Source organism: Eutrigla gurnardus, assembly GCF_963514095.1.
Source record: "Eutrigla gurnardus genome assembly, chromosome: 22".
Taxonomy (NCBI): Eukaryota; Metazoa; Chordata; class Actinopteri; order Perciformes; family Triglidae; genus Eutrigla; species Eutrigla gurnardus.
In genome coordinates this window covers 13,729,288-13,754,786 of record NC_139933.1, presented here as the reverse complement: position 1 = coordinate 13,754,786, position 25,499 = coordinate 13,729,288, and the positions used below count along the sequence as shown (strand labels likewise).

General features: G+C 44.6%; 2 protein-coding genes across 4 annotated transcripts; both read left to right on the top strand.

Annotated features, from left to right (window-relative positions):
* The first annotated feature begins 13 nt into the window (after nt 1–13).
* Nucleotides 14–4,495, top strand: asb3 (ankyrin repeat and SOCS box containing 3). 2 transcript variants are annotated; one of them, XM_084039629.1, is made up of 10 exons: nt 14–57; nt 895–1,102; nt 1,599–1,772; nt 1,933–2,045; nt 2,123–2,255; nt 2,384–2,561; nt 3,023–3,241; nt 3,327–3,629; nt 3,715–3,848; nt 3,955–4,495. In XM_084039629.1, the coding sequence occupies exons 2-10, from the start codon at nt 901–903 to the stop codon at nt 4,182–4,184; spliced, it is 1,686 nt and encodes a 561-aa protein (XP_083895755.1). In that variant the 5' UTR covers nt 14–57; nt 895–900; the 3' UTR covers nt 4,185–4,495. The 2 variants fall into 2 exon arrangements, with proteins under 2 accessions (XP_083895755.1, XP_083895754.1); XM_084039628.1 differs by having other exon boundaries at nt 1,596–1,772.
* Nucleotides 4,496–4,561: 66 nt separating this feature from the next.
* abca5 (ATP-binding cassette, sub-family A (ABC1), member 5) lies at nt 4,562–25,123 on the top strand. 2 transcript variants are annotated; one of them, XM_084039626.1, is made up of 37 exons: nt 4,562–4,702; nt 5,962–6,131; nt 7,904–8,096; nt 8,206–8,379; nt 8,997–9,094; nt 9,229–9,455; nt 9,529–9,670; nt 10,194–10,382; nt 10,550–10,697; nt 10,942–11,122; nt 11,444–11,502; nt 11,963–12,369; nt 12,470–12,608; nt 12,969–13,059; nt 13,590–13,729; nt 14,238–14,357; nt 14,436–14,637; nt 14,723–14,889; nt 15,067–15,194; nt 15,359–15,496; nt 15,586–15,699; nt 16,269–16,439; nt 17,046–17,159; nt 17,286–17,417; nt 17,688–17,756; nt 17,842–17,918; nt 18,028–18,151; nt 18,268–18,385; nt 18,479–18,570; nt 18,840–19,015; nt 19,381–19,456; nt 19,548–19,642; nt 20,299–20,418; nt 20,503–20,655; nt 22,228–22,307; nt 22,457–22,512; nt 22,608–25,123. In XM_084039626.1, exons 1-37 carry the CDS (start codon nt 4,690–4,692, stop codon nt 22,746–22,748), a joined length of 5,034 nt encoding a protein of 1,677 aa, XP_083895752.1. In that variant the 5' UTR covers nt 4,562–4,689; the 3' UTR covers nt 22,749–25,123. The 2 variants fall into 2 exon arrangements, with proteins under 2 accessions (XP_083895752.1, XP_083895753.1); XM_084039627.1 differs by having other exon boundaries at nt 4,588–4,706.
* Nucleotides 25,124–25,499: the final 376 nt, after the last annotated feature.

Below are 25,499 nucleotides of genomic sequence, written 5' to 3'. Positions count from 1 at the left end.
ACGTCATCAAACGGCGACTCTCGTGAGACGTCTCTCTCAGGCGTTGAGAGCAGGTGGGTAAGTAAGCACCTTTCTCCCCCTTAAGTACATCAAATAACTACGTGATGTGTTTCATAAAAGTTGTGTCTGTTATGGTCGAGTTTGTGGCGTTTTTTCGGCGCATTGAATGGTGAGTAGAGAGCTGTGTAATACGATTTGAGGACGTTAGCAACGAAGCTAACTTGTCATATCTGTGGTCAACAACAGTGTTAGCTTGGAGGCTGAAGATAGATAGATAGATAGTTAGTAAGTTAATTTCTCTCTTTCTTGCTTGCTTGATTGATTGACTGATCTATTGATCGATCCCCTAAGGGAAATTGGGGTTCCAAGTAGCTCAAGACATAGACATCACATATAATAGCATACACATAGTACATAGTACTCTATTAAAAAAACAAGTATCAAAATACACACTTTAAAAGTTGGGTTTTGAGCTTTCAAAGGGGATTTCCTCTGTTGATTTAATGACACCCTAGTAGGAACCCTGCTTACTGCAAACAGTAAAGATTGTGCAGTTAAATGTTCCCTGTCAGTGTTTTCCTAATTTGTCTAGATTAATATTACTGATGCATTTAAAGTGTATGTTGCATTTACTGCACGTTTTTTAAAACTCCTTTATAAACTGTTCGCTAGTTTAATCTACAGCAATAAATCATATTCGATAAGAAAATCATGTTTGTAGCGTTGGTCTAAATAGAAAAACAGCCCTATTTTTTAGTTTCTCTTGACCAATGCATTTTCCAGCAGACCCAAGAGGTGTTTAAGTCACTTATTTAGCTTAAGAAGTATCAGAAAAAGGACGCTTCATTCTTCTAACTCTAACCCTTCTAACTGGCCGAATATTTTTTTTCAAAGCACGGGATGGACTTCACAGAGTGTTACGCAGACTCTGTCTCCAGTGTTGCTGCTGCGGCACGCTCAGGCTGTAGGAAGATGGTGAGGAGACTCATAAAGAAAGGTTTCAGCGTTGACTCTCGAGACAACCGGGGTTGGAATGCCCTGCACGAGGCGGCGGCCGCTGGCAGCAAGGAGTGTGTGCAGGACATTCTGTCTGCCGCGGGCGGTGAGAATGTTTATTGTGCAACTCAAGGTTGTAGTTCTATCAGCGGGAAGCAGAGAATGCTTGAACTTTTTGGGGGATAAGTAACTTAAACAAGTAATGAACAAATGGAATAAATTCATCATTTTGGCCCTAAATCGGACCAACAGTTCAAAACCCAGAGATGTTCAATTTGCAATCTTATGAACAGTGTAAAGCAGCCAATCCTGTTATTGTCATCCATCTGTCTGCAGTGCAGTTCAGTACATAGAGGAAAGCAATCGATGGTCTCTTGTTCAAAATAGAGATTAATAATGCAACTTTCAAGATACACGATTAGGAACAAAATAACATGCAAAACAATTTGCAAACATGTATTACAACAGTGGAAACACATATATAAATGGTGTAAATGTACATAAACATGGTGGAACAAGATGGTCAAACCAGATAATGTTTCATAATTATGTTTGATCAATAAGCAGTTGTCAAAAGACTTCCCTTTGGTTCCTTTCAGCAGGCGGCTCCTCCTCCCGTGGCGGCCGTGCCTACGTGAACTCTCTTACTCACGAGGGGGAGTCTGCATGTTACCTGGCAGCACAGCGGGGACACCTGGCAGTGATCCGCCTCCTCCTGAAAGCCCACGCCAACATCAACCAGCAAACAAATGACCTGTCCTGTCCTTTGTACGCAGGTATAACACTTGATTAAATTGGTGTTCTCTTGTTTTCTGTGTTTATTTTCTTCTACTATTTTTTTACCCCCCCTAAGCTCACCTGACCAAATATATTTCCTCTTTCAGATTACATTGGCTGTGGTTGGATAAATGATGTCTGCTATCTGTTTCCCACCAGCTGTAGACGGCGGGGACAAGGAGGTTGTAGAACTGCTGGTGAATGAAGGGGCAGAGGTCAACCGAACACACACCGCGTCCTGCTGGACCTGCCTTCATCAGGCTGTGTATAAGGTAATAATGCATTGCACAAACACACACACACACACGCATTGAGAATGTATTCTCACTTGTGTTGTACATTTCCTAAGGGTCACAGTGAAATTGTGCGCATTCTGGTCAACGTGTGCAACCTGGAGGCAGTAGATGACCACGGGATCTCCCCTCTCTTCGTCGCTGCACAGTATGGCCAGCAGGAGTGCCTGGAAATTCTTGTTAATGCTGGTAAATAGCTGTTTTCACTTTGTTTGTTGCAGTTTGATATTGACTCGATCATTTTCCACACTTGCACCTGTAATCAAGTAAAACATAGAACACATAATGACTTGTCTTTCATTCCGTTTTCGCTGTAGGTGCCGATGTGAGCACCCAGGCAGCTGATCTGGCCACGCCGCTGCTGATCGCTTCTCAGGAGGGCCACCAGGCGTGTGTGGATTTCCTGTTAGACCGCGGGGCCGATCCTAACGTAGCCTGCAGCAACGACTGGCCCCAGCTTCCCATTCACGCTGCCGCCGAGTTTGGCCACACTGGGTACTGACTCGTTACTGACGTATAGTTGGACTTTGATTCCTTACCTTTTATCAAACATGAAAGAATGTCAAGTTGTGATCCTTCATCAGATGTTACATCTAACAGTGTGTTCTGAATTGTTAAACTAAAGAGTGATTGTGAATTCATTTTAAAACATTTTGAGACTCACAAGGTTTTTTGTTTTTTTTAAATATTTGTTTTGTTTTTAGTTAAAATTGTGAAAAATGTCCATCATTTTCCAGAGCCCAAGTTGACATCTTCATATTTTGCCCAACCAATAGTCCAAAATCCAAATATATACTTTTTACGCTGATACAAAATAAGCAAAGTAGCTGGAACTAGAGAATATTTAGCATTTTTACTTGATAAATCAAAATTGATTAATTAACACATGGAGCTTTTCGGAGCTTTTGTATGCAAACGTTCCCATATTGTTTTCTCCTAACACGTTGTCAATGCAGAGTCCTCAAGAGCCTGATAGCTGTTACGGATCGCGTGTGTGACCGCGGTGACGGCATGGTGAGTCCGCTGTACCTGGCGGTCCAGAGCCAGCAGAGCCGGAGTGTCGAGATGCTTCTGAGGGAAGGTTATAGCCCGGACGGCCAGGACTGCAGACACATCCTGGGGATCCGCTCACCGCTGTCCTTAGCCTTGTGTCGCACATCCGACAAACCATACAGGTTCTGTTAGAAAGCAGATTTGACCTCACATTCCCAAAGAAAACCGATGGATTCGTCCTTGATTTTGATTTGATATTTCTTCCAGTGAGTCGGTGGCGTTGCTGGTAGCTGCAGGAGCGAGTTTGAGCGAGGAGAACTGGATTCATGCCTTGGCCACCGACAAAACCGATCTGCTGCAGCTGATACTTAAACACAGATGGATCCCTCGACAGGAGATCTTGACCGGGGGCTGTTATGTACCACATTGCCGTGGGAAAACTGCATTAAAGCTGCAGGAGCTGAGGGATCTGCTCTGCCTGGCACTTAATCAAGTACACTTTGCCGCTTGCTGGCTTCCTCTGCTTCTGAAGGCTGGACTGGAGCCGTCTTTGCTGCTTCAGCCCAACATGTAAGATTGTCCTCTCACATTTTTACTCTTTGGTCAAGTATCAGATGGCCACACGTGATCAATTTCTCCCGGTCCTCTTTTCTAGGTTGGAGCAGGCAGACGGCGAGGTGTTGAGTTACCTGTTAGAATTTGTAAACTGGTCGACTCTGCCGCCGCCTTTGAAATGTATTCTGCATCGAAGACATTCGGAGAAGACCTGGGAACCACGTCCACATTTTGGTACAGTGCCAACAGTATATACTGCAGATTTGCTTTCACTAAACTGCAGTAAACTTTGAGTGATGACATTTCCCCCCCATGTCTTTTCCTCCGCTCATCCCTCTAGACTCCGTTCCCTGTCTATCCCACATCTGTCGGCTGCAGATTAGGTCAGTGCTGGGACCAGATCTACTGATGAGGACCAATGTGGTTCAGCAGCTCCCCGTGCCCTCCCCACTTCACGACTTCCTCCAATTCAGAGACATCCCAGAAGCTTCCGACACACACTTGCCACCATCGTCGCCACGACGAACACAGGGATACCTCAGTACACACCAGCACAGACATGTTGTATAACCCTGTCTGGTCTTTCCCTTGATGTTGCTTTAAATTGCACCAATTTACTCTCATTTCATCAAGACTCAGCATATTGTGTATGTTTGGAGACTTTAAATGTGTGAGTTCTGTGGGTTTTAGCAAAGTTTAACCACACAGGTGAGGTTTACAAAGAGTCTGTGTCTTAAGAACAATACACTCATTATAACTTGCTGTTTCATTCATGGTTTAATTGTATTTATTAATTTATTTCCCTGCCAAAAACTACAAGTGTTTATATATCGATATGCTCCGTTTGTGATATGACAATAAAAAGCCAGTTGGTCATTTTCTGATTGGAGCGCGCCGTTGTCATTGACACCTGGACCACATTTGATTGGTCGAACGTCACAGCGTTTGACTGGAGGAAGTATCGACGTAAGAGAAACAAGGGAGCTCGCTTTTTACTGAGGGGGGGTTTGCTTGACATAAAACATGATCTCGTCGTGAGGCCGCTACACTACAAACTGTGCAGGGTTATGCCTTGATGTATTTCATACGTGAGTATGTGACATGTTTGCTTTTTATCGGTGTGTGCGTCTTTTCTGGCCGATATCGTCCGTGTTGCCGTAGCTCGCTAGCTTGATTGTGCGCTTGAGCGCGTTAGCTCAGGTAATGATGCTCACAAACGTCTCCTTTCTGGCGGTTAATGTCACTTATTTTGTTCTGGTTATCCGGTCATAAAGGGGCGACGACGCGAATTTAATATCGAAACGTGAAGGGAAATATCATCCTCGACCACACACACACACACACACACACACACACGCACCACGTATCGGGTTGTTCGCGTTAGTTAACGTCAGATAACCTCAGCCAGCTGTTCGTTATAATCCACGTTAGCTAAACGCGGATGTGACGGCTAATTTATGCTACGTGTTGTTTGTTTGCCGCACTCTTTCTACGTGAACACTGACAGAGACGGCCGTCCTGCTGCTGTGGAGCAGTGGGTTCACTGGGAGGACTGGGATCATGACTGGAGAGACTGGGAGGACTGGGATCATGAATGGGATTGCTGGGATCCCTGGGATGACTGAGATCAAGACTGGGAGGACTGGGATCACTGGGGTGACTTGGATCATAAATGGGATTACTGGGGTGACTGGGAGGACTGGGATCAAGACTGGAATTACTGGGAGGACTGGGGTCAATGGGGTGACTGGGATCATGACTGGGAAGACTGGATCACTGAAAGGGCTGGGATCACTGGAAGGACTGGGATCACTGGTGTGACTGGGAAGACTGGGACAACTGGGATCACTGGGAGGACTGGGACAACTGGGAGGACTGGGATCAGGACTGGGAAAGCAGCAGCTCGCTGCCTGTCAGACAGCAGTTTGTGTAACTCAGTATTAAAGCTTGTGTTTGGATGCAAAGACGCCCTGACTTTAAGGGAAATGTGCTAAAGTTAGCAGGTGTGCTGTGACGTCATATTCACCCCTCCATCCTGACCCAGTGATTACATTACTATTGGAAAAATATAATCCATAATCAAATAAGCAACGGTGCATTGGAGTCCGCACTGTTTAACCTGTGAATTCCAGTTCTACAGCAATTATATAACATGTCAGGAGGACTGCAACAGTTAATCTGCTAATTTACTCTATGAAATGTCAAGAAAGTGTAATTGTTCACAGCCCAAATGAATATATTTAGGTTGTTTCCTAAATCTTAGAAATGAGTTAAGCAACGCTTTTTCAAACTATGAAGCAATTGCTTTAGTTTTTCATTGACTATGTCTTCTTTTTCCGCCGTGCAGCTGAGGCCAGCATTAGGGAGACGACTTCTCGTCCGTACGTCATCCAGATGAGGCATGCAGGCAGCATGCAGCCCACGTACAGAAGAGATGCCGGCGTCTGGAACCAAACCAGAAGTCTTCTCTACAAGAATCTGCTCATCAAATGGAGGACCAAGCAACAGAGTCTACAGGTGCTTTAGTTTCCCGCAGACTGATTCTGAATCTGTTGTGTTTTGACAGTTCAGCAAAGTCATTATACATTGCGCAAAGTGTAGAAGGAACTCCGCAGTACTTTAGTAGATATTTTCACAACTTGAAAACCTGAATATTTTTTTTTCTTTACGTTACTGGCTTACATTTATATACATCTGCCATTTAATTTTGATTTAATTTTGATTTAATTTTGATTTAATTTTGATTTAATTTTGATTTAATTTTGATTTAATTTTGTTCTCAAGACAGGCTCTCTGTCATGGCCTGTATTATTACGTCTGGATCTCTGAGAGCTCTCTCTCAAATTACTTTTTAATTTTTATACACAGTATAGATCTGGGGAATTAAATAAAATACATGGCTTGAGCCTCTCCTCGTTTGTTGCAGCATGCATTTTTCATTCGGTCTGAAGTTGCACCGATGCATTTTTAAAGCCTTCGTGTGTATCAACTTTCCTTCAGCGAGCGGCGGAGCTGAGGGGCCTCCTGCATCTTCCCCCGCAGCAGTGAGGAAAGTCCAGGATGTTCACAAGCAGTAGTGCGATTTAATACACTGTGTTTACTCATACCAGACATGCTAACTGTTTGCCACCGGATGCTTGAGCTCGGGATGAACATTATTTCATGCAGAGTCATGGAAAACCCATGTAGTTTGAGAGGACAAAGTGTTTTCTAAATTGTGTACACGTAGATAATCCCGACGCAGTGTCGAGCACAAGCCCTAAAATATATTTCTTGGTCTAAAGCTCTTTAAAAGCCTGACGAGCTCTGGAATCGGCTCACGTCAGTTAATTGTTTCCGTTTACTGTGTCACTCGAGGTCCAGCTGTCGCATGTTTATGTATCGGAAGAGGAAAAAAAACAGTGGAGTCGTAGAAGTTCATGACTAGGAAATAAGGATGAGTATTTATGCAGCCTGGAGCCAAATAGACATATATGGTAAGGTAATAGACATAGACTGTAAGGTAATAGACGTACATGGTAGGGTAATAGATGTATACTGTAAGGTAATAGACATATATGGTAAGGTAATAGACATATACTGTAAGGTAATAGACGTATATGGTAAGGTAATAGACGTACATGGTAGGGTAATAGATGTATACTGTAAGGTAATAGACATATATGGTAAGGTAATAGACATAGACTGTAAGGTAATAGACGTATATGGTAAGGTAATAGACATATACTGTAAGGTAATAGACGTATATGCTAAGGTGATAGACGTATATGGTAAGGTAATGGACGTTTATAGTAAGGTAATAGACGTATATGGTAGGGTAATAGACGTATATGGTTAGGTAATAGATGGTAAGGTAATAGACGTATATGGTAAGGTAATAGACGTATATGGTAAGGTAATTGATGTACATGGTAAGGTAATAGACGTATATGGTAAGGTAATAGACGTATATGCTAAGGTAATAGACGTATATGGTAAGGTAATAGACGTATATGGTAAGGTAATAGACGTACATGGTAAGGTAATAGGCGTATATGGTAAGGTAATAGACTGACATGGTAAGGTAATAGACGTACATGGTAAGGTAATAGGCGTATATGGTAAGGTAATAGACGTATATGGTAAGGTAATAGACGTATATGGTAAGGTAATAGACGTATATGGTAAGGTAATTGATGTACATGGTAAGGTAATAGGCGTATATGGTAAGGTAATAGGCGTATATGGTAAGGTAATAGACGACGATGTCAGGGTTTTTCTCATCACCATTCGTGTGTCTGTCTTTGCAGGAACTGATCCTCCCTCTGCTCCTGTTGGGTCTCCTGATACTCATCAGCGCCCTGAATCCCCACGTTTATTACGGAGGCATCAGCACCATGGAGCTGGAGCTGGAGCGGGACGACCACTTCTTTAAGGGCCTGGGCTACACGCCCATCAGCAACATCACCACCCACATCATGGAGGAGGTGGCCCAGGAGATGAGTAAGTGCTGATGCTTCTCAGCGACCCGAGGAAGACAAACAAGAAGATTATGGCGGGACAAAACATTCTTGATTTACATTCATTTCTATTGTCTTTGTTGTGTTTGCAGACATGCAGCACCGTCTGGATATGTTTACCAGCGAGGAGGACCTTGAGAACGCCAGCCTGTACGAGCCGTCCAGCTACGTGGGCGTTGTGTTCTTGGACAGCGCTGCCACGTCTTACAGGCTGCGTTTCCCATACAACCAGTTGCCCTTTCCCAGCGACTACACCGAGTCTATTGGTATAAACTCATAGGACTTTATTAAGTTTGTCTTCTCCGTGTATACATGTAAAGTCTCCTTTTTTAAGAAAGTTGTCACTTTTACATATTTTGTAGATTTTAATCTGATTTGGATTCAGTTTCACACGTGAAAAAAAGTTTTGCAGGACAGTTTTTTAGAGTTAAAAACAATTTTTGAAAGGTGATATATATTAAAAAAAAAATAATTTAAATTTCTCAATGGACACATATTAATATTAAATTAAGAAACTCACCTAGAAAAACCCAGAATGCCTAGTCTAGTCCCACGCTTCAGCCCCTTGTGACCAAAATTAGTATTACAACAACAAATTATCCCATCCCCAAAACATTTTTTTTGTCCACTTGTTTCACAGATTTTTTAAAAGTACTTCATTAAAAAATACTATAACTGACTATATATATATATATATATATATATATATATATATATATATATATATATATATATATATATAATCTAAAAACCCAACATTTTACAGATGTATTAGGATAATTAAGCAAGATTATCTCCAACCAGAGCTGAAATAGAAACTGAACGTTTGCCATCTCCGTCCAGCGTGCACGGACCTCATGTTGCTGTGTTTGTTCTCCTCCAGCCAACTGTTTTACCAGCTCGGTGAACTGCAGAGCAGCGAACTACTGGTACTCCGGCTTCATCCGCCTCCAGTCTCTGATCGACGCCGCCATCATCCAGGTGAGACAGGCCGTCATGATGAGGATGCAGCACTTACACAACAAAGAGAACGTCTACAGAGAATCTCAGTGAATAACGAGGATAAACACGTGAAGTCTGTTCGAGAATCACAGTTTTCTGTCTGCCGTGCACAGATGCAGACGAAGCGTTCGGTGAGGAGTGAGATGGACCTGAAGGTGGTAATGATGGGTCAGCCGGGCTCCGTGGAGGTGCAGAAATTCCCCCACGCCCTCATCTCCATCTACATGGTCCTGGCCTTCACGCCCTTCGTCACCTTCCTCATCGTCAACGTGGCAGCCGAGAAGGAACACCGCCTCAAAGACACCATGACCATGATGGGACTCTACGACACCTCGTTCTGGTGAGGGAGACGAGCGGGTCTGTTTGTTTGTGTGTTCGGGTACATGCTTACGTTTTTTTTTGTGGTACGACAGGTTGTCGTGGGGTCTCCTCTACGCCGCTCTGGTGACCATCATGTCCATCCTGATGTCTGTCATCGCTACGTACACGGCCCTGTTCCCCAACAGCGACTTCTTTGTCATCTTCTTCCTCATCTTCCTCTACGGAATATCATCGGTGAGTAGAGCTGTGATGGAAACACTTACATCAATCTATTTGTCAATAAAGGCTGACTTTTGAATTTTACAACACTGGAGTAATGTTCGGATCAAGCGAGATGGAAACAATCCTTCACAGCTGCCGCTGGAATCTAATTCTAAAAATAGTATAATACTAATAACATTAGTGTGGCCTGATCTTTATCTTCAACTGTGCATACGTTCTGGCTTTAAACACAGTGAACTTCTGAATTCCATTCACTTTCTTGTACAATAAATAAAATACATTTCCTTATGCTTGCAAATTATGATGAAATCCTGATCAAATGATGCTTTAGACTTCAGATGTCAGCGTTATAAATGAAGTTTCTAAGCTTCGGTGCAGTTCTAACCTTCAGCTGTTTAACATCCTGGTGACACAAGGATGCTTTAGGTTTCAAGAGAAACCTTTTTAATTGTTGATTTCTTCCCATTAGTAATGTATTGATGTCTAAACCACTAACTAAACCATTTCCCCCTCCTTCCTCCCTCTCGCTCCACAGATCTTTTTCTCCTTCATGCTGACGCCGTTGTTTAAGAAGCCCAAGTTCGCCAGCACCGTGGGCTCCATGCTGACGGTGGTGTTCGGCTGCCTGTCGCTGTTCACCGTGCTGATGAAGGACTTCCCACAGCCGCCGGTCTGGCTCCTCTGCCTGCTCTCCCCCAGCGCCTTCTCCATCGGCATCGCACAGGCAAGGACACACACACACACACACACACACACACACACACACACACACACACACACACACACACACACAGACTCGCACACCCACGCCATGCTCCACTGGTGATCTTCCAGCACGCGGTGTGTATTGAAACACCGGATTGTGTGTGTGTCTGTGTATGTGTGTGTTAGGTGGTGTACCTGGAGGCGCAGGGAGACGGTGCTGTGTTTTCCTCCCTGGCCAACGGCCCACATCCTCTATACGTGCCCCTGCTCATGCTGGTTTTGGACTGCATCCTCTACCTTCTGTTGGCTGTCTATTTGGATCAGGTGCTGCCTGGTAAGCACACACACGCACACACACGCACACGCACGCACACACACACACACACACACACACACACACACACACACACACACACACACACACACAGACACACAAACACACACACTATACCTCAGTAGAATCTCCAGATCCACTTAAAAACTATTAATCATATCAGTTCTGGGATCTCTTAGTTTAATCTTATGATTGTTTTTTTTTATTAATATCATATGTTTATTCCATGTTGTCTGAATCACAGGCGAGTTTGGAATGAGGAGGTCCTTGGTTTACTTCCTGAAGCCGTCCTATTGGTCTAAACGCAGAAAGCGCTACGTTGAAGTGAGCTCGGTGTACGACGCCGAGGTGAAAGGCGCTGCTGGCGACGGCAACGAGTCCGTGGAGCCGGTTTCACCCGAGTTCAGAGGGAAAGAAGCCATCCGGTAAAAGTCTCGACTTGAATAATGGATGTCGGTTGGATGCGAATTTCTGTTTCTATAAGTGCTTCTCGGAAATACTGCTGGAAAGGTTATGACAGTTTAATCGATTTATATATTTTTTTTAATGGCGGTCATTTAACTTAGGCTATTAAATACAGATCTGGATGCTGTTTCAGCACAAATACCTGTATCTAAAATGTCCAGTCAGAGGAAGCCTGTGGGATCAGCCTGCGATCTGAAAGCTGCTCTTCATTATGACGCCGCTTCTGTGTTTCCACAAATAAAAGCATGTTCTTTGTTGCTCTTTTGCTTCTCCTCCGGCAGCATCAACAACATCCAGAAAACGTACAAGGAGAAGGACAACGTGGTGGAGGCTCTGAGAGGTGAGTTCAGAGATCAAGGTAACCGTTTCATTTGGTCACCTGTCAATGATGTCATATCCCCTTTGTGCCTCAGCATTGTGGTCTGCCAGAAGGTGTCATTTTTTTATACTTTTTTTAATTTAACCTTTATGTCTCCCGGAGGGATTTCAAATCTCTTGTCTAATAAAGGTTTTGCACAAACAACAGACTGATTTTTAAACGGCTTTACTCTGTGTTTTCACTGACTTTAATCTGCAGATGTGTTCTGTGATATTCTGATATTCTGTTGAATATCCAATAGCCCCTTCTTTGCAATATTCATTTAAAATACGTTATTTTTTTACATTCAGAGAAGTAAAATACAAAAGCAAAATATATTCACAGGCTCCTAATGTTGGTCAGGCAGAGAGAATAGACCCTGATTTGTCGAGAAAACTGCCTGAAATCTTTCTTCCTTCTGATTTTTCGTGATGCTGTCCAGGTTTGACCTTTGACATCTACGAGGGCCAGATCACAGCTCTGCTGGGACACAGCGGCGCCGGCAAGTCCACGCTCATGAACATCCTGTGTGGCATCTGCCCACCCACTCACGGCTCCGCCACCATCTACGGCTCCCCCGTGGCCGAGATCGCCGACGGCTCCGAAATGAAGCAGCTGGTGGGAATCTGCCCCCAGTTCAACATCATCTTCGACGTGCTCACCGTGGAGGAGCACCTCAGGATATTCGCCGCCATCAAAGGGATCCCGCCTTCGGACGTCGACGCCGAGGTTACCAAAGTGCTGAAGGACCTGGACTTGGAGAAGATCATGACGGCCCAAGCCAAGAGTCTGAGCGGAGGCCAAAAGAGGAAACTCTCTGTTGGCATCGCCATCCTCGGAGATCCGAAGGTAGCTGATTTAACTGTTAATCGTTTACTTTCATCACGGTCCCATAAGGTCTCCAGTCCTCGCATGGTAACGTTCTGAGCCCGCTTTTTGTTCCTGCCAGATCCTGCTCCTGGACGAGCCCACGGCGGGGATGGACCCCTGCTCCAGACACCAGGTCTGGTCGCTGCTGAAGAGCCGCAGGGCCGGCAGAGTCACCGTCCTCAGCACCCACTACATGGACGAGGCCGACATCCTCGCCGGTACGAAGCCACACACGGCACCAGATTAAGAACTCTGAACTGTTGCCATTTTATCCCCTTTAATAATCCAAATGAATTGATTCATTACTATCATTATTTAATATATAATACTGGTGAGATATTCAAGGCTTCAGCAAACTCCTCAAATTTTTAATTTTCGTTGTAATTTTCCTGCAGCTTTGTGTTGATGATGAAGCTGCTTTTTTAATATTCTCGTCAGCGTCTGAGGAGAAATGTGTTCATCATACCGACACACTCAGACAATGTGTGATAAAATTGTTCTTAGCCAAAGACGGTTTCACAGAATTTGTTGTTTAACACAGATGTTTTTTTGTTTTGTTTTCTTTTGTTTTTCTCCAGATCGTAAAGCTATTATTTCTCAAGGACAGCTGAGATGTGTTGGCTCTTCTCTGTATCTCAAGGTCAAGTGTGGTGTTGGGTATCATCTCAGGCAAGTGGATTTTATTTCTCTCAAATCCTGGAAACTGCTACATCAATTTTAAAAAATGATTTTATTTGTCCCGGGGGACAGTTAAGGGCACACAGAGTAGCTGTACAAGAATAAGGGTGACACAAAATAACCTGTAAATGACCTGATGAATGTATGACATTATGTGCAAATCCTACAAAAGACAACAAACGTTGATGGTACGTCAAAATATGCTTAAAGATACTGAGAGGAACATTCATTGTGTATAGCACCCCCTGTGGACAAAAACACAAGCACTACTTCCTTTTTAGATGGGTCTGGGTCTGACAGTCTGACCCTGTGCAGTCCTGGTTGTGGTTCTGCTCTACCTCCCTTCCTCCCCGTTGGATTTCAGCAAATCATCTCGCTAATAGTTCAGTTTATTTCATAACCACTTAAAAAGTTCCTCACAGTAACATTAAAGAATAATTCTTCATATTTTTTGGTTTGGCTACGACTTATTGAAGGTGTGTATCACCTACAACGTTTTTTTTTTTTAAATCCCCACACAGAATGTCGATTAATCAGAGATGTGACGCTGAAAAGATCACGTCACTGGTCAGCCACAACGTTCCCAAGGCAACGCTGTCTCGACAACACGAGGCAGAGTTGAAGTTCACGCTGCCTTTTGAGAGCATGGACACGTTTTCAGGTCAGATCTCACCGTCGAACCGGAAATGTTGAACATCACAAGTTATTTTTTGTTTTTTACATTTATGTAACTTGTTTACTTAAGTGAGATAAAGTTTTCGTCTGATTTAAATTGTTTCCTCACTTGTGTTTATGACTTAAGAACAAGTAAATAAAACAGGAGTTTTTTTTTTTTTTCACCTTTTGAAATCAAGTGAAAACTCAAATGTTTTCAGTTCTATTTAGAACATGGGACTTCAGCCCCTTGAGGCCGAAATAGGTATTACAACAACAAACGCACACGCGCACACACACATAAAATTCACCTGCCATTTTTTCACCTTTTTCACAGATGGAAAAAAGGAACTTTGAAAAGATTATCCTGGCAAAACATTTTTCTCACCTGTTCAGTCATAAACTCTTTCCTCACTTTCCTCTCAGGACTTAAAAAATGACTCATTTGTGACTCAGCTTTGACTTGAACAGCAGAATCCCAGCAGTACGTTTTTAATGAATTTTGTCTTTTGTAGGCTTGTTCTCTGAGCTGGACTGCCAACCCGATCTTGGAATTATCAACTATGGGGTTTCCATGACAACGCTGGAGGATGTTTTTCTACGTTTGGAGGAGGAGGCCGAGGTGGACCAAGCTGGTGAGTGTGCATCAAAGGAAATCTTAATTCAACCTAATTAAATGAAATGAGCGTCCACATGAGCGTGTTTGTCTTCAGACTACAGCGTGTTTAATCGCGAGCCGGCGGACGACGAATGTGACGGCGCCTCTACGGACGACACGGACCAGCGGCTGCTGGCGTTCGCGGACAACAAGTCGGACGTGGTGTCGGGTCACGCTCTGTGGCGGCAGCAGTTCAGCGCCGTCGTCTGGCTGCACATGCTCAACATGCGCAGGGAGAGGAAGGCCTTCATTTACACGTGAGCGTTCAGAGGCGAAACGTCAACCGTCACACATGACAGCGTGCAGAAATGTTAGTTTTGGATTTGTTTGTTTCTCCGGCAGTCTGGCCCTGTTCCTGGTGTTCGTTGCCGCCGTGCTCGTCGTTGCTCTGGCCATAGGAAACATCCAGATTCACTCCCCGGACCGCCAGTTTCTGCCCGTTTACCTCCTCAAAAGGAACCAGGCGCCGCGGAGGTACGCCACGGGCCTCTTGATCCAGAACTCCTCCGGTGAGTCTGCAGGTTTTGTTATAACGTGTCCTCTCAATGAGAAGCCGGATCTGTAAATATTGTGATGGGATGCTGACTGCTGTACATCTGTGAAATTACACCCGGTACGACAATCGATCAGAATTGTCCCGTGGGTGAAATTCTAAACGGCCTCTCTTTATTTTTTTGTGCCAACAGGCTCCGATATTTCTGACTTCGTCCACAACCTGCAGTCTCAGGACATCAAGGTGGACATGATGAAACACGGCGACTACATGGCAGCCGCTCCGCACAGCGCCGCCATCAACGTAACGGGATCCAGCAAGGTCACTGCATTATTACAAAGATTTCATTCTGTTTTCGATGCCAGATATTTGCTGCAATCGGAGATGGGAGCATCGCATCGTTGTCCTGCAGTTAAAGTGGTCGCTTTGTTCCAGACGAAGGGCTCTTTGAAGACTCGACTAACGCTTCTTCTGTCTGTCAGCAGGGCTTCAAATACAGCGTTGCGTTCAACAGCACCACAGTTCACTCCCTGCCCATGGCGGTCAATATACTCAGCAACGCTCTCCTAAGAGGTCTTAATGGTTCTGGACGGATCAGGACCTGGACCAAACCATTTGATTACGTGAGTACTGATAGGGGGTCAGATGACTCGGATCATATCTGTCCTGTTGCCGTTGTGATGTGAAACGTTTCCGATGTGACGTTCCTCAGCAAATCCCCGACGCCACGTCCTACGCGCTGGTCTACATCGAGGCCATCATACTGGGGATGCTGGCGGCTGGAATGCCGGCGTACTTCGCGATGGACCACACTCGAGACAGAGAGGTACTCGCTCGCCTACTAACGAGCATTTAGAATGTCCAGCAAGGCGAGAAGAGATATACAGGGTTCGTACGGGTGCTGGAATTCCTTGAACACACTTTAATTTTAGTGTGCTGTTTTCAAGGTTTTTAGAATAAAGTGCTTTAATCTGCTTGAAATGAACGCTATATGTGATGACATACATGATATAACACAGAAAAGAAGATCTCCATATTTGAGATTAAATTCATTAAATTTTATTTATAGTGTCAAATCACAACAGAAGTCATCTCAGGACACTTAACACATTGACTAGAATACGCTCAAAATTTCCAGTCTCCTTTTCAAAGTCCCAACATCACCCAGGGGCAAGCTTTACAGCGACAGTGGCGAGAAAAAACTGCCTTAATAGGCTTTTAGGCAGAAATCTGGTGCAGCCCAGAAATCTAGTTTCCTTTCATTTGTGGTCTCAAAACATCATGTTGGTTGTTTATAGGACAATACGGAATTCTGATTGTGTTGTATACAAATATGTCGTTCACCACAGCTGGAAGGTGCTGGAAAAGCCTGAAAAATGTTTCCCTGTTTTTCAGATCCAGTGTCGCTCCACGCTGCGGATCTCCGGTCTGGTGCCGTCGGCCTACTGGTGCGGCCAGGCAGCGGTGGACATCCCCTTCTACTACCTCATCCTCTCCTGCATGATCATCATCCTCTTCTCCTTCCACACGGGAAACCTGCTCAGCTCCAGCAACCTCACCGCCGTGGTGCGTACCACCGCTTAGCCGGCACAGCGCTATTATATGTAGCTCCTGTTGGACAGTAATACCTTCGTTTCAGCAGGAAAGGGTCTGCCTCTCCGTTCTAAGATGCCATAAAAAGACCCCAAAAAAAAAGCCGTGGAAGGGGGGTAATATTCTGGGGAAAAACTCATAAAAAAAAAATGTGCCGCCGTATGAATTTCGGTATGAATTTTCGTTGCACCTAAAATAGTGTTAAGGCAAAGGTCCTGAAATATATATTATAACAATAATAATAATAATAAACTTTATTTGTATACCACCTTTTAAAAAAACAAAAGTTTACAAAATGCTTTGACATTATCAATATATATATATATATATAGCTATATAAAATACATATAATTTCACTTTCTTTCTGTGTTATTTTATGACCATAAATAAATACTTAAAGAAAACTAATGAATATATATTTTGCACTTTTTTTCTGGTAATAATCCCCCCGTCCCCTGGCTCTCTAATTTAACTTTCTGATATCACACACACAACAACATGCTTAATTAAGCCTCAAAAATATTCAAAAATCCAATGTATGTAATATCCTGGTGCATGTGATATCCTCTCCACTCTAAGGTCCTGTGCACCGTCGGCTTCGGTCCGTCCATGATCCTCTTCACTTACGTGCTTTCTTTCGGCTTCACCCGAGTCCAGAGCAACAGGGATTTCTTCTCCGTCATCTCCATGATGGTGAGGCGTTTATACACAAGTAGCACAACAAAGTCTGAGATGAATAACTGTGATCGCAATAACTGAAGCGTGATTCTGTCGTCTGTCTTATTGGAAGTGTTTGACCTGCTGACTGTGTGACTGCAGGTGTGTGTGGTGTCGGCCTCGCTGGTCCAGTTTTTCCACGACAACCCTGAGCTGAGCAGAAACCTGCACAACATCCTGTGTTTCTTCAACCCCCTGTACCCTCTGATGGGCTGCCTCAACTGCATCACCAAGGTAGGAGCTCGCCCGGGTCCACCAGGCAGGTCGATCCGCGGTTTCTCAAGATAGATAGATACCTTAATTTAAGCATTTAATGGAAGTAATTTATTCCCTCATAAGATGAACCGGTGTGGGCGGAGTGTTTCAGATCATTGTTACCAGAGAAGCATTTTCTGTTAATTTATGATATGTTATATTGCAAAAACAATTACTTGTGAAGAGTGCGAGCTGTCGCTGGTCACATGGCCGGGAGCCCCGTCGCTCACCTAATTTCTCCGTCTGCAGGCGACCTTCCTCCCCTCTCTGTACGAGGAGAACTTCTTGTGGAAGAACCTGCTCATTGCCGTGATAGCTGTACGTATATCAGAACACGTTCGGTAGACGGAGACGGTGCGCGCGTGTGTTCACCCATAATGTGTGTGTGTGTGTTTGTTCTCAGCCGTACCTCCAGTGCATCCTGCTGCTTTTCCTGCTGCGCTGGCTGGAGATCCGCTACGGAGGGAGGACGGTCAGCAGGTGGGGGTTTCAGCTCATAACTCTGATTACAGTAGAACTTTTTAGTCCGAGTGGAGACTTGGTGTTCACAATTTAAATTTTTTTTATTTTTTTTATTTTGCATGTCCAGTATCTCGTCGAAGTCGAAGCCCAAAGTGGATAAAAACCCAGAAGAAGGGCTGAACGAGGACGAGGATGTTCGGATGGAGAAGGCCAGAGTGAAGGAGGCTCTCACCTGCCAGTCCTGTGAAGAGGTGTTACATCCGGTCTCCACATCAGTAGACGTTTCACATGTTCTTTGGCTCACTAGCCATCGTCAGGGTTTTGGGCTGAACACCAGTTAGTTAACTGTGTTTTCTTGTCCGTGTAGAAACCCGCGGTGGTTGTGAGCAACCTAAGGAAGCAGTACAAAGGCAGACGAGAAGGGTTTTCTCTCAACAAGAGGAGGAAAGTGGCCACCAAGAACATCTCTTTCTGTGTCCGCAAAGGTGCGTTTACAGTCTGATCTTCAGCTGGCTTTAACTGCATTAAATGGAAACGGAATGGAGGCACAAAAAAACCACACGTTGCTGTTTGTTCAGGTGAAGTTCTCGGACTGTTGGGCCCCAACGGAGCAGGGAAGAGCACCATCATGCAGATGTTGTCAGGGGACACAGAGCCCACTTCAGGCCAGGTACGGCACTGCCACTCTCCTCTTTTACTTCCTCATCCTCATTTAAGACTTTTTTTTACTCTTCTGGGGTTAAATCAGTGAAGAGTATTACACTAATTTATACATGGATGCTTCATATTAAAACTATTTAATACATTTTTCATTAGCAACTGTAAACGTTAAATCACCTAAATGATTGTCTTGTAATTCCGTTATGGATCATCTAGTCATGTGACCTTCACTGACAAGGTCCTGGAGTTGTAAAAGATCATGCGTTTTGCTTGGTCCAGGTCCTGATGGGGGACTACAGCACGGAGTTCCGTGCGTCGGACAATCCCCTGGAGCACGTGGGCTACTGTCCTCAGGTGAACCCTCTGTGGCCCCGGATCACGCTGCAGGAGCACCTGGAGGTCTACGCCGCCATCAAGGGCCTGCGAGGACAGGATGTACCGGGCATCATCAAACGGTGAGCCTCGCGTCACAGACGTTGTTACCTGTGAGACCAACCATCACCGACCGAGGTCTTATTTCATCCATCTTCTTTTCCTGTGATCAGACAGCCAGGGGCATGCTGGGTAGTGGAGTAACCTTAGGTCCTTGCTAGGTTAGCTGAGGCTAGGTCTGAACTCCTGAGGCGGTCGGCTTCAGTTCACGCTTCCTTTAACGATGCCGATGAGCGGATTCTGTCGTATGACATAAGAGCTCAGTCATAAACACGACAACCACAACAAAATAAATGTTATAGCGCCTCCTTTTTAAGTCGGATAAAGGAGTGCGTGTTCCTTAATGATGGAGGAGATAACGATGCTGACTGCTGTTCTGTGTCGTCAGTGTGGTGAACGCCCTGGAGCTGAAGGACCACCTCCACAAACAAGCCAAGACCCTGTCTGCAGGACTCAAGAGGAAGGTGAGACCACGTTTAACAGAATCCATCCGTTAAAACTGCCAACGGCCAAGTGTTTCCAGGTGGACTGAAGTGTCGCGTTGCTTGTTTCCAGCTGTGCTTTGCCTTGAGTATGATCGGGAACCCTCAGATCGTCCTACTGGACGAGCCGTCGTCGGGGATGGACCCCAAGTCCAAACAGCGCATGTGGTGAGAAGATGTTCCTCAACTCAGATGAACTTCATCAGAATCGTTCAGTAATCCCTCAGGGAAAAGCACAGCTGCAGTTGTAGTTGTCCAGTCAGGAAGAAAGAATGCTGATACATAAATAGTAAAAAAAGTATAAGAAATAATGACACCAAATACTACGTGTTACATTTATTGCCATTACATCATCAGTCATATATCATATTTTTTTCTATTTCTTCTAAATCAAATTTTAAAAGTAAATTTCAGTATTTTTCCATGTTTTGTCCATTTCATCAGTGATTTCTAAAACAGGAATTAAAACAATCAAATTCCAAGAATACAAAAATAAAGCAGAAGTTCTTTACTTCCGAGGCTTTGTGGGGGGAAAAGCTGTTCATCCACAGCTTCATTGTTATTTGACCAATAATCATTCTTGTAGAAAACGTCTTGTGGAGCTGCTTATATTTTTGCATTTTGACTCAATTCTTTCATTTTTTTAAAAATGTTTTTCTTCTCAAAAAATCGTATTTTCGTCGTATTATTTTCTGTAGTTTTCCTTTGATCACAGAAGAAGTTCGGCTGTAGAGCAGAAATGTGTCTTTATGGAGGAAACAACGGCCTTCTTCTTCTTTCCTGCCGTATTTAAATCCTCTCACCTCTGTGTCTCCTCTGCGTAGGAGAGCCATTCGTGCTGCGTTCAAGAACCGGCAGCAGGGCGCCGTCCTCACCACGCACTACATGGAGGAGGCCGAGGCCGTGTGCGACCGCGTGGCCATCCTGGTGTCCGGCCAGCTGAGGTCCGAACTCAACATCCGCGTGGCGTTTTACTCTGAAGGAGCCCAACATGTCCAACACTAAACTGCCTGCTGCCTTTCTCTCAGATGCATCGGCTCCATCCAACATCTGAAAGGGAAGTACGGACGTGGCTACAGTCTGGAGGTCAAACTCAGAGAGGAGCTGTCGGGCCTCCAGCAGGTGGCGCTGCTGCACAAGGAGATCCTCAGGATCTTCCCTCACGCTGCCCGGCAGGAGAGGTGAGAACCTCCTACTACTACTACTACTATTACTACTACTATTACTACTACTACTACTATTACTACTACTACTACTATTACTGCTACCACTACCACCACGACTACTACTGCTACCACTACAACTACTACCACTACTACCGCTACTATGACCACTACTACTACTACTACTACTGCCACTACCACTTCTACTACTACTACTACTACTACTACTACCACTACCACTTCTACTACTACTACTACTACTACTACTACCACCACTACCACTTCTACTACAACGACCACTACTACTACTACTACTACTACTACTACTGCTACCACTACCACCACTACTACTACTGCCACTACTACGACCACTACTACTACTACTACCGCTACTATGACCACTACTACTACAACCACCACTACTATTACTTCTACTACTACCACTACCACCACTGCTACGACTAATACTATTACTATACTACCACTACTACGACCACTACTACTACTACCACTACCACGACTACTACCACTTCTACTTCTACTACTACTACTACCACCACTACTGCTACCACTACAACTACTACCACTACTATGACCACTACCACCACTACTACTACTACTACTACTACCACTACTACTACTACCACTACTACTACTACTACTACCACCACTACTACTACTACTACCACTACTACTACTACCACTACTACTACTGCCACTACTACGACCACTACTACTACTACTACTACCACCACTACTACTACTACTACCACCACTACTACTACTGCCACTACTACGACCACTACTACTACTACTACTACTACTACCACCACTACTACTACTGCTACCACTACAACTACTACCACTACTACCGCTACTATGACCACTACCACTACTACTACTACCACCACTACTACTACTGCTACCACTACAACTACTACCACTACTACCGCTACTATGACCACTACCACCACCACCACGACCACTACTACTACTACTACTACTACTACTACTACAATTACCACCACCACTACTACTACTACCACCACTACTACTACTGCCACTACTACGACCACCACTACTACTACTACTACTACCACTACCACCACTATTACTACTACTACTGCCACTACTACCACCACTACTACTACTACTGCCACTACTACTAATACTACTACTACTACCACTACCGCTACTATGACCACTACTACTACAACCACCACTACTATTACTTCTACTACTACCACTACCACCACTGCTACTACTACTACTATTACTATACTACCACTACTACGACCACTACTACTACTATCACTATACTACTACCACTACTACTACTACTACTACTACCACTACTAAGACCTCTACTACCACTACCACCACTGCTGTACTACTACTACTACTACTACTATCCTTGAGGCGATAACTTCCTACTACTACTACTACTACTACTACTGCTACTACCACCACTACCACTACTACTACTACTATACTACTACTACTACTACTACTACTGCTACTACCACCACTACCACTACTACTACTACTATACTACTACTACAGGTGCCTGACTGATTGTGTTCCTTGCAGCTTTGCTACTCTGATGGTTTACAAGATCCCCATGGAGGACGTGAAGTCACTGGCCAAGTCCTTCTCTCAGTTAGAGAGCGGTGAGTCTCTCTCTCTCTCTCTCTCTCTCTCTCTCTCTCTCTCTCTCTCTCTCTCTCTCTCTCTCTCTCTCTCTCTCTCTCTATTACTGAGACGTTTCTGCTGAGTCATTCCGTGTACTTCATCTCCTTTTACCTCTGCTCGTCTTCAGCCAAGCAAACGTTCAACTTTGAGGAGTACAACTTCTCCCAGTCCACGCTGGAGCAGGTACGCTGCTGGGAATCGCACCATCGTCGCCTCAGACGCCACAGACGACTCGCCTGGGCCTCATGACGTGTCTCCTCCGTGTCTTTGTGCCGCAGGTGTTCATGGAGTTCGCCAAGGAGCAGGAGAACGAGGAGGACGAGGTCGGCTCCCTCAGCACCACCTTCCAGTGGCAGCGCCTTCGCCAGGACAGCTCCGCCCCCGTCAACCACGCAGAGAGCGTCGTGCACCAGCTCTGAACCCTGAATAGCCGAGACCCGAGCAGGACCAGGACCGACTAAAACCCCCTACCTACCGGGCCTCCGCCGCCTGAGGGCTCCACGGCAGCACTCGCCCGCTCCACGTCCAGCCCCGCCCACAGGCGTGAGCAGGCACTCGTGCACGCTGCCCGTGTGTTTGGGCTGTGTAACGGTCGGAGGTGTGAAACCCTCGTCCGCTGGTGCTCCGTGTCCTCTACGTCGCACTGACTCCACATGCCGATGCCACACCTACTCCTCTTTCTAACGTTTTTATTATTATTATGTTTTTTTTTTTTAATCTTCACAGGGAAGTCAGCAAAAGGAAAACAATATCAATAATATCTAATGTTTCTCTCCTCGGCGTTACGGTGAGTGTGTTTCCGTCTGTCGTTTCTGTTTCACCGGAGCTGATCACCTCCACGATCGTAACCAAAGCAACGCAGCTCCGAACCACACACCCGCCACCTCCTGCACACTGAAACTGTTCTGTCTGTCAGTGTTGGTAGCATGTGCTTCACTAGTCTGAATAAGGGTTATTATTATTATTATTATTATTATGATTATTATTCATGTGGGTAAAGAGAGTCTTCAGGCTGTTCCTCTGCCTCCGTTCACCAGCATGCACATCGTTAACGTCCACGTTTGAATCCTCCGCCACCGTACGGGTGTGGGGGGGTCGAGGGTCTCTGCCCACGTGGCCTTCCTCTCTGCAGTCTTAGCTTTTCAACCAGAACCCGTAGCGCTGGGGACGTAGTCCAGAGAATACGCACACACCAGTAACACCAGTACATGTAGCACACGGGCCTCGTCAGACGTGGAGCTCGAGGTCGCTTCAGACGGATCGACGAGGATTTCTTTGATACGTGATTCTTTGGTACGTTTTGAGGTGTGTGTGTGTGTGTGTGTGTGTGTGTGTGTGTGTGTATATGTGTGTGTGTCTGTGTGTGTGTGTGTGTGTGTGTGTGTGTGTGTGTGTGTGTGTGTGTGTGTATGTGTGTGTGTGTGTGTGTGTGTGTGTGTGTGTGTGTGTGTATATGTGTGTGTGTCTGTGTGTGTGTGTGTGTGTGTGTGTGTGTGTGTGTGTGTGTGTGTATGTATGTATGTATGTGTGTGTGTGTGTGTGTGTGTGTGTGTGTGTGTGTGTGTGTGTGTGTGTGTGTGTGTGTGTGTGTGTGTGTGTGTGTGTGTGTGCGCGGTTAAAAGGGAATTTAAGACCCTTTGTTGAGCAGTGAACGTGTTTATTTGTGGGGGCTGAGTTTTATTCTGTTGATATTTTTAGTAACTGAGCAGCAGATCTTGTACTTGATGGTGTGAGCGGGAGGTGGACAAAATAACAGGAACAGCTGACGATCTAATGCGACCCAGAACAACAACAACACGCCTCAAATCTCATCATCAGCTTCACAGGAAGCGATCGCTCCGGGTTTAGTTACACTGCCAGGTGTGTTTGTTTTCTCCACCTCCTGTAAGACTCTTTGTTTGTTTTTGGGACGTCGATCACAGATGCTGAAAAGTTTTATTTTAAAGGTTTTTTTATATGAATTATTGATGCTTATGTGATTATGATATTGAATATAAATGATTTCCGCCGAGCTTCGTCGTGTGTCTTTAACTCTCAGATTGGCGGTGCAGATGTTTCCTGGTTGTGGGTTTCATCACACGGGGTTTCCTTTCATCGGGTCCAGGTTTCATCACCTCCTGTGTCGTTAACCGAAGAGCTGATTTCTGAAGTTATTTTTGCAAGGATTTTGTTATTCTGAGGTTGATTGACTTTCCATGCATCACACACACTAACTGTCGGGCTCTTTATGTCCTTTTTGTAAATGTGAAAGGGTTTGTTTTTGCACACATGTAGCCTTGTTTCCTTTTTAATGGGGGACAGAATAAAACACTGGCTCTGCATTCAGTTTAACGTGTGGTATAAGTTAACACTTTATAGATTTTATATTTGCTTTCCCACGTGCAATGTAGAGAATTTGTCCACAAACGTTCTTGGTTCTCCAGCGTCGGTGTGTTTCAGTAACACGTAGCCAAATAAATCACTTCTTTTGCACTTCTCTCAGAAGCATCGGAGCTCTAGTTGGACGTTTGTGACACCGAGAATCCCAAACCGTCCTCCTGAAAGTGGAGCAGGTTTTTTTTTATTTTGTTTTCCTGGTGGTGGTATGAAAGAAAAGAAATTGCACTATTTCTGGGAAGTTTTCTAACCTTTCTTTATATTATGCAATCTTTGTAAGATCATCTGTGCACTGATTTTATTGTTTACAGACTGTGGTTTAGCTGTGTGCTGTATTTTCCTCCTGTATCACCCCACGTCTGGATGGACACTGATGAACTCTGCGGTCTCTTAATGACCTTTTCATGAATAAACGTTAATCCAAATGATTGTTTTCTCTCTCTTTTTTCTTTGATATCCAGATACTGATCTGACTCGCCCAGTTCTCATGGTCACTTTGTGGATTGATGGCGGATAATAAACGAGTGACATTTCACAAGTTGGGCAAAAATAGAAGTTGACACAAGGAAACCAGTAGTGGGAGAAGTATTCACACATGTACACAAGTGTTACACTGTAAAATACTAAGTTATACATTCAAAGTGCAAAAGTATCAGCATCAAAATATTCTTAAAAGTACAAAATAACCCATTTCCAGCTGTTAATGGTGGAGCTAGTTCTTAGTTCTGGGTTCTTATCGTGTCCCGTCTTGATTAGATTTCGCTGCGTAGTTCCAAGATTTTTAATTCAACTCA

What these genes read in the sequence shown, in the direction of transcription:
- asb3 (XM_084039628.1), top strand. Translation starts at nt 901, where the DNA reads ATGGACTTCACAGAGTGTTACGCAGACTCTGTCTCCAGTGTTGCTGCT. An exon ending in GGAAATTCTTGTTAATGCTG is followed by an intron (nt 2,256 to 2,383) that starts GTAAATAGCTGT and finishes TTTTCGCTGTAG; the next exon opens with GTGCCGATGTGAGCACCCAG. An exon ending in GCCGAGTTTGGCCACACTGG is followed by an intron (nt 2,562 to 3,022) that starts GTACTGACTCGT and finishes TTGTCAATGCAG; the next exon opens with AGTCCTCAAGAGCCTGATAG.
- abca5 (XM_084039626.1), top strand. An exon ending in TCGACGCCGCCATCATCCAG is followed by an intron (nt 9,095 to 9,228) that starts GTGAGACAGGCC and finishes TGCCGTGCACAG; the next exon opens with ATGCAGACGAAGCGTTCGGT. An exon ending in CTTCTCTCAGTTAGAGAGCG is followed by an intron (nt 22,308 to 22,456) that starts GTGAGTCTCTCT and finishes GCTCGTCTTCAG; the next exon opens with CCAAGCAAACGTTCAACTTT.